The sequence below is a fragment of the Lynx rufus genome, unplaced genomic scaffold, assembly GCF_022079265.1.
Source record: "Lynx rufus isolate CCGP_SWC_20201006 ecotype Redwood Valley unplaced genomic scaffold, mLynRuf1.p SCAF_10, whole genome shotgun sequence".
NCBI classification, from domain to species: Eukaryota; Metazoa; Chordata; class Mammalia; order Carnivora; family Felidae; genus Lynx; species Lynx rufus.
This window is the reverse complement of record NW_025814824.1, coordinates 4,794,716-4,803,468: the sequence shown is the minus strand read 5'-3', so window position 1 is coordinate 4,803,468 and position 8,753 is coordinate 4,794,716. Positions and strand designations below refer to the sequence as shown.

The following is an 8,753-nucleotide window of genomic DNA, read 5'->3' as shown; positions in this document are numbered from 1 at the left end:
CATTTATATTTCTGTAAATACATAATAATGCATTCCTGGGTTACTTGTGTAATTTATAAGAGGACTTCTGTGATTGCGTAACACTGCCTGCCCAGGGCAAGGCCATTTATTATTAGTCCCTCCCTCCCGAGAGCCCCGGCACGGGGTGTGCCACCTCACAGCCACAGGGGAACACCTGTCACAAAAGCCATCCCGCTGTTCCCACCCCTCTAGGCCGCCAGGCGAGACCCCAAGGTCTCCACCCAGCGCCTTAAGCCCCGACCTCTCGCTTTCCTCCAGTGCGCAAGCGCCAGGAGGCGTGCCCAGCGCTCGCCAGCCCCGCCCCCAGGAGCGAAACGTCACTGAGCTGCGCCGCGCTCTGTTTGACGTGCCTGAGACCCGCCTTCCGGAAGCAGGCCCCAGCGGCTGACTATGGCGACCGCCGCGGAGCAGTGGGTACTGGTGGAGATGGTCCAGGCGCTCTACGAGGTGAGCTTGGCGGCCCGAGCGGCCCAGGACCACACCCGGCCCTGGAGGGGTGGGACGGCTCCTGTGGGTTTGTGGTCTGAGTCCCGGGCAGGGTTGGCTGGGTCACGCCCGGACCTTCGTCGTCCCTCGCGGCGGAGGCACGGGCGGGAGCGGGAACCAAGGGTCTCCGTCCGGGCACGGGAAAGGAACAGGTGGGAGGGGGCGCTGGAGCGAGGCTGGTCCTCAGAAACCAGAGTTGGGACTGATGGTGAAACAGGGTGATGAAAATGGAGTGGGAGATCTCAGCCTGGGAAGGTCCTAGGGGTTTCAAGTCCTCGGGACTGTGGATCAGGTAATAGGGGAACGAATTGCGGTAGAAAGGAGTTCGTTTTTGTCGGGGCGAGGGTTTAGGAAAGCCGAATGATTTAGGAATTAGGAATATGAAATAGTTTGTCATTCTTCCACATGCGTCTCATTTTCTGTCTTGTAAAGATAGAACACTTTTTAGAGATTTTTGAAGGCGGAACAATTACGAGTGCTTTGAAAGGCTGTCTGTTTCACGTGTGTCAGGTGATAGCTATAATAGCAGAACTTAAGTCTTAGAGAATGTTCATTCACTTGACATGTGTTTACTGAGCTTCAATACCTCGTCCGGTAGAACTTTCTGCATGTATCTGAGCTATTCAGTGTCGCAGCCACTAACCACAGGTGGCAGTTAGGCATTTGGAATGTGTCTAGTGCAAGTGAGGAACTAAGTATTTCATTTCATTTAATTTAGATGTATATTTACATAGTTACGTGGTGACTAGAGGCCAAGGTATTGGGACAGCACACATCTAGACACTGGGGATAGCGCAGTGAACAAACATGCAAAAATTCCTGTGCTTATAGAGCTCGTATTTGTTTAAAGCAAATACCAATTTTCTTTTGATGATTTGTTAAAAACTTAACATAGCTGCCTACTGCCAGGGGAGACCATGGTGTCTTCCGCTAAAGAACTTACCAGGGCTTCCTGAAAAACAGTGACAGAACAGGTGTGGTGTAAGTGATGACTGATACTAAGCTAATTACAGTAACTAAGAGAAGAGCCACTGAGATTGAATTTTTTAAAAAAATGAATAATTTTCTGTTGTATGTTGTTGCTTCTTTTTTGAAGGGTGCATAACTGACCAAGACTCGGGTGTCCTCTTGGATGTAACATTTCCAGGAAAAGAAGCTGCATTTGTGATTTTGATTAATTCACTAGACAATTGGTATCTCAGTTTTTCTTAGGATGGTTTCTTTCTGGAGTGGGATGCTTCGCGATTTAGGCAGATGTTTGCCTACTGGAATATAATTATTGAGAAAAGGAAAACAAAGAAGTAATAGTGTATGTAACCTTTGTACGTAGTCAGAAAGATATTTGCACATTGACTTAGGAGTTCATCTCTGAATTTGCAGTTTTCCTGTTGCCATATTCTGAATTTTTTTAAACTATGGTAAATCATCTTCACTTTCTTTCTGTCTGATGTTTCAAAATAGTTTGTATTTACATTTCTGACTGTCTCTTTTAAGTGGTTTTCCCAATGACGGCCTGTTGGAGTAGATCACTCTGTAACTGACTGAGGTTTAGTTGCTATCTGGAGTCTTCCACATGTACTTACCGTGTCCAGTTGTGCAAAACATAAAAGTCAGCTGTACGTCTTGGAAATGTGCACTTGAAGACGTGGCATGGATAATTTCAGTAAGGTGTCTATATGCCTGTTGACATGAAACACACTGCATACTTGTGGGGAACTACTGCAGAAAAAAGACCTGACGTTCCTTTAGTCATTTATACAGTCTTTTTTTTGTTTGTTTTTTTCCCCAGCCATGTTCCCAGAAGGATTTAAGGAGGCTTATTAGAGGCTTATCAGATAGAGAGAATAGAGTGAGATGTGCAAAACTCTAAGAATTGTGGAAACTGATTTCCACGTAACTCTTTTGACTGATCTGGGGTAGACGAGGGTGGTAGCAGACGGGTGAAGCTATGAAGTGTTCATTACTGTCCTTTCCCACCAATAGGAAGGCACCTCGTCTGATGGATCTGATAGTTGATATTGTTTGACCTGTTGGGATTCTGCATAAGCTTTTATTTTAAAAATTAAATTCCTTTCCTACAGAGGTTTTAAAGCTGCACTATTAAAGATTTATCACGTGAAGGAGAAATTACCAACTGTTAGAAGTGGGGATGGGGTGCCTGGGTGGCTCAGTCAGTTGAGCGTCTGACTTCGGCTCAGGTCATGATCTCACGGTTTGTGGGTTTTAGCCCCACATCAGGCTCTGTGCTGACAGCTCAGAGCCTGGAGCCTGCTTCAGATTCTGTGTTTCCTTCTCTCTCTGCCCCTCCCCCACTCACACTCTCTCTCGGTCTTAAAAAATAAAATAAAAGATTTAAAAAAAAAAAGAAATGGGGAAAGGAATGAGTGGAAATGAAAGGAGTTTGAAAATAAATCTTAAGAAATAATAGGTTAAAGGTCATGGGAGGCAATACATACAGGTGCATTACATTTTATGTGCAGATTTTGGAAGGGTTCACTTCATTTCTTTTTTGGTTTTTGACTCACTCTTAGGCTCCTGCTTACCATCTTATTTTGGAAGGAATTCTAATTCTCTGGATAATCAGACTTCTCTTCTCTAAAACTTACAAGTTACAAGAACGATCTGATCTTACAGTCAAGGTAAGAAATTAAATTTCTTTTATTATTCACTGTATGATTATAGTGGCTACATCTTTCCAAAAAGTACTTGTGGCGACTGAACTAGGTATGTTAAAATGTTTTCTGTTATGTAAACAAATCAAAGACAATGAAACCTCAGGGTACCAAAATACAGGGAAGCCAGGAATAAAGTCGACACCGAGAGGAATACCACATCAGAGACCTCTGCACGTGGCTAGAGGCCAGCAGCAGTCTTAGGAATAGATGGTAGAAGGGAAGCTTCTGGATTTCGATTGTCGATGTGCAGGATTACATGAGTTGCTCAGGAAAACCACCATAGTTTCTGAAACCTGAATGAAAGTTTTCCCTGTGTTCTTCCTAAAGGAAATTTGGGGTTGAAAAGAATCTTCCCACCTCCCTACCCCAAACTCAGTTTTGATGCCTTCTCTGGTACGGGGCCCAGCTCAAGGCCTACCTGGGTGAACCTTAGGAAACAGAAGCGTCTAGAGGCCACGAGGAGTTCCGTGAGCCGGAGGGATGAGGGCGCTTGTGAACAGGAAGTGCATCCTGGTCACTCGGTAGGAGCACTCAGGAACTGTGCCCCAGTGCAAGAGGGAAGAGCGGTTGTGACTGTGGTGTGGTCTCTGTCGCTCAGGTTGTTTCCCCGCCCAGCCCCTGTAGCACCGTGCCCGAATGCTTATAAAAAGCTCAACAGCTTGGGCTCACCCGGCAGCACTGAGTACAGCACGGAGACCGAGCCGTCCCAGGAACAAGTGCTGGGGAACAGAATGAACGCAGCGGCGTGGCCACCGCTTCCCCGGTTGCACTCCGTGGCTGCGGTCGTCCTGGTCGTTAATATTAATTGTGGGGGGGGTGTCAGGCCGTGTCCCCCCGGGGACGTGCAGCAGATGGTCCCCAGGCCATCGGAACGTTTTGTTCTGAGGGCAAAAACGTTTTGGAGGCCTGACTAAAGCAGAGTAGGAGAGATCTCATTGCGTGATTTTGCATAACCTTTTCTAGGCCAATGGATCTTTGAACCTGTGTTTGGAGACGTATGCTAACCTTGGCCGGAGATGCCCGCCCTCCCCCCCTCTTGTCCTGACTACCTGTGGGATTAGCATGCCAGGGAACGCTCTGGACAGCATTGCAGGAAGACTGGGCCATCCAGGGCAGAGGTCCTTGGCGTTTCAGAACTCCTCGGGAGTGATCGGGTGGCCGTGCAGCTGGTTTCTAGCTCGGCTTTTTAAGGGGTGGATCATTCGTAGTCTCTTGAGTTTTCATTTCTACACATGGCAATCCATGCACATAGACATTTTTTTAAAGAATGACCAACCATGATTTTAGGGCAGTCCTCTGAAAGCCAGACTCAGCAAGATCCGGTAACCATGGCCATCTTCCCCTGAAGGCCAGGGAAGAACACAAACTGTGACCATGGCAGTGGTGCTTGTAAAGCTTCCCTTCTGGCATCACAGACGCAGTGCCCGGGTCTGGGCTCTGTAGACCTGCAATCTCTCGCACACGAGGGGATCGCTGGCCGCTTCTAACACCCGTCTCCACGGCCGCAGGTGGCCTCGGGGCTGCCGCTCTCTGCCGCGCGGTCGTCGGCAGAAGCAGATGAGGAATTTATTGGTTGATTTGTAGCAGGAATCTGGGGACAGAACGGTCGCCGTCCCGTGACTAGACCCTGCTGTATTTTAACTCCTTTCCTCCCATAGGAAAAGGAGGAGCTGATTGAAGAGTGGCAGCCGGAACCTCTTGTCCCTCCCGTCTCCGGAGACCATCCTGCTCTCAACTACAACGTCGTTTCAGGGTAAATTGGTTCACTCCTCCACGGACTTGCACTTGGTCTCCCGTGGGTATACTCACCAAAGCACACACTGGTTTGTGTAGTATTTCTTTTTTAACAGAAATAAAACATTCAGAAATTTCCGGAGATCGGAAACGCTCTGCTTTAGATCCCAGTATATAACTCTGTTCTAAGGACAGTGTGGCCGTTGTTTATAGTCTCCGATTTGGGCATTGCAGTTCGTCCTTTCTTCTGTTAAAAAAAAAAAAAATGCTTTTTTGGGAACAATACATGCTCACAATAATACGTCCAATAGCGAGACACGCTTAAAATGAAAAGCAGCGCTCCTTCTTTCCTCACCGTGGTTGTTTTTGAGTCTAGATCTGCGTGGGTACCTTCGTGAGCGGGTGTTAGCGGCGTGCGCTCACTGCCGTTGACTCGTCAGCTGCGGGCGACACTGACTCCCAGTCCCAGCTCTGGACCCTTGAGCCTCCTTGTGCCGCCTCCCTCCCTGCTTCCAGGGTCTTTTCCAGCTTTGACTCGGCTTCCCCTGTTGCATATCTTTCTTGCCGTATCTGCTTTCTTCAGCTAAGAAGTGTTTTAAGTTTACGGAAAATACCTGATGCAAGCATACCCACCGCCCAGAATCAATAGGCATGAACATTTTGCTGTCTTCAAATCTACCTTAAAAAAGAAAGAAAACATTTCAGTTACTGCTAAAGAAACCCCTTCCCATCTACCACTTTCTGTATCTCCCACACAGGATAACCATTGCCTTGAAGTTGGTGGATGTCTCTCCTTTGCTTATCTTTATAGTTTTAACACGTCTGCCTGATGCCAGGAGATGATTCAGTAGTTTGTCTATAAAACTGTGATGCAGGGTGTCTCCTGAGTGTGTATCCTTCCACTTCTGGTCTGATCTTAGGGAGTCTTGTATTCATGTCATGGTTTCTTTGGTCCTACAGAATTTTTACGTGTTCTCACCTCACACTTACTCATCGTTAATGCTGTGGTGAAGTCCTTCCCCCACGCGGAGGCTGAATTTGCCTGTTTCTGTATGGTGGTCAGCTAGCTATCCCAGCATTCCTAAGTTGAATTGTCCACTTTCTACTGCTGAGTAGAGATTTCCCTTCTTTTGTGTACATGTCCTTCTAACAGGTCTGATTCTGGCTTTATTTCTATTCTTTTGGTATATTTGTCTCTCCTTATGCCAGAACTTCATATAAATAGCACAGCTTAAGAATAGGCTCTGGGACGCCTGGGAGGCTCGGTTGGTTGAGCGTCTGACTCTTGATCTCAGCTCAGGTCCTGATCTCCTGGTTAGCGGGGTCGAACCCCGCATCAGGCTCTGCACTGACAGCGTGGGGCCTGCTTGGGATTCTGTCTCTTCCTCTCTGCTCCTCCCCTGCTCATGTTTCTGCATGCACTCTCTCTCTCTTTCTCTCAAAATACACATTTTAAAAAAGAACAGGCCTTGACTAGAGTGAGTCCTGCACCTCCTTGTTCTTCAGAATTGCTTGGACTGCTCACAACTGTCTCCTTCGGTGTGAGTGTCGGTGTGACTGATCACATTTGACCAAAAACGGAGCTTGGGTTTGCGGCCAGGCAGTGCACCGATTTGGATTAATTGGAATCTTGCTGATACCGAAACTTGTCACCACGTGCCCGGGGTGTCACTCGTATACTTAGGTCTCTTATGTCCTGCAGTAAAGTTACATAGCTTTCTTCATAAAGACTGCTTATCTTTTTTTTTTCTACTTTTTATTTTGAAATAAGAGATTTACATGCGGTTGTGAGAAATAATCCAGGGACATCCCGCGTGTATCCTTCATTGGTTTCCACCCATGGTAACGCCTGCTTAATAACCAGGACGTGGATGTTGTGTATCTTTTAATAGATTCGTCTCTAGGTACCAGAGCGTATTCATTTCTGTCGGGAGGAGCATCTTTTTCTTTCTGTTCCTGTGTTACTGCACACCTCCCAGTGCAGTGTCAGATGGGAGTGGTGACAGGGGCCTCAGTGTCTCGGTGGCTTCTCAGAGATCATCTGGATCAAGTTACGGTCTTCCTTTCTCTTCTCCATCTGCTAAGGGAACTTTTTCGTTAGTTTTTTTAAATCAGAATATTAAGTGTTATCCCAAGTTTTCCTGTGTCTGTTGAGATGACAGATGACTTTTCTGCCCCAAGCAGTTACCGTGCCAGATGATACTGATAGGGTCTTTAAGTTATGCACATGCGTAAGTTTGTGTGAGAAAAACTGCCATCCGCCGTGCCGTCCGTCCTCACGGATCGTCCAGATCCCGACTGTCTAGAAGCGATCACGGCGTTTCTTTAGCCTCTCTTTTTTTTTCCTGCGATTTTCCTGTATTTTTCTAAGGAACTTGCTTATGCTGTTATTTCTTGATTATATTCGTTCTTTTCCGGTTTTCATTTTGTCCGTGAATTGCAGGAGGTAAAGGCCGGCCCTCCGAGAACACGCACCCGCCCTCCCCAGGCCGCAGTCGCCCCTCTGCCACCTTTGTGTGGCCGAGAAAGGCGGCCGCGGCCCCGGGAAGGGCGGCGGCCTGTGTGGCCCCGGCTGTGGTGCGGCCTCCTGGGCACCTGCCACGAGCACCCGCGGGCCTTTCCGCCCTCCTCCTGGCAGGTTTGTGGCCGCACCGCGTGTCCCTGGATTACTTGGTGCGCCCAGTTTTGTGGCCGCGTCAGTATCATTCATTGGTGGAGCTTGGCATCCTTGGTTTTCGGCATCGGGGTTACGTTTGCTCGCACGCTCTTTTCCTCATTCGTTGGCCCGCTTGCTCGCTTCCCCACGTCGGTGTGACTCGTCCTGCCGTCTGCATTCCGAACGCTCACACGTACCCTCTGCCCATAGCTGCCCGGCCGCTGCCCGAGCCGCCTTCCCTGGCCCCCCACCTGCAGTCAGGACGTGCGCAGAGCCTCCCGAGGAAGCTCTGTGGAACTCGTTTTTGGAGACCTCACGCATCCTAAAATGGCTTCGTATTCTCTTTGGCCCTGGTGTGCCGTGTTACCGGTTCTCACTGGTCCGTCAGACACCTCAGCGTCTGGTGACCCACAGCACCCATATTCGTGTCGCCGTGTGCAACATTTTCACCGTCGTCGCGAGCGGTGTGTAAGCAGTCGTAAAAACCACAGAGAATCTTGAAGGCCGTTTTGCTGTGGTTGATGATCTTGGTTACTTTTCAATTCACGCAGGAGGGCTTTTCATTCAGTGCCAAGTTGACGCAAGAGAAAGTGAAGTTACTTAACCTGGAGAGATTTTTTTCTTTAAAAACCAGCCTTATTGGCGTATCATCCGCGGACCAGAAAAGCCACCCTTTTAATTCACCACAGTTAAGTGGGTTTTAGTATGTTCGCAGAGCTGTGCAACCATGGCCATCATCTTATTTCAGAATGTTTTTATCACCCCAGAAAGAAGTCCTACAGCCACTCTTGTTCTCTCCCCTTCCCCCAGCCCCTGACGCCCCCTAATCTACTTTCCTCGCATTTGACTCTTCTGGACATTTCGTACCAAAGGAGTCCCGCAGTTTGCGGCCCTTGGTGTTGCTTTCCGTCACTTAGCGGCATCTTTTCCAGGTTCGTCCTGTGTCATAGCTTGTGTCGGTGCTTCATTCAGTTTTATGGCGGAATAATAAAATAATTTCACTCTACACATGTCACACTTTGGTTGTATATTTGTCAGCCGTTGGGCGTTGGGATTGTTTCCACTCAAAAGAAGAAAAAGTATATCTGTATGTGAACTCCTATGAATGGCTGCGTGTGCGGGCACGGGTGTTTATTTCTCCTGAGTGTGTACCTGAGAATGGGGTTTGTTGGGTTATACGG

General features: G+C 48.1%; 1 protein-coding gene across 1 annotated transcript in view; it reads left to right on the top strand.

Moving 5' to 3' along the window:
* Window positions 1–385: 385 nt before the first annotated feature.
* The window catches only part of SPTLC1 (serine palmitoyltransferase long chain base subunit 1), a 53,123-nt gene continuing 44,755 nt past the window's right edge, over window positions 386–8,753 (top strand). The window contains exons 1-3 of the mRNA XM_047101177.1: window positions 386–468; window positions 3,039–3,146; window positions 4,841–4,935. Coding sequence (XP_046957133.1) covers window positions 412–468; window positions 3,039–3,146; window positions 4,841–4,935 — 260 coding nt within the window. The 5' untranslated portion in view covers window positions 386–411. The remainder of the gene's footprint in view (window positions 469–3,038; window positions 3,147–4,840; window positions 4,936–8,753) is intronic.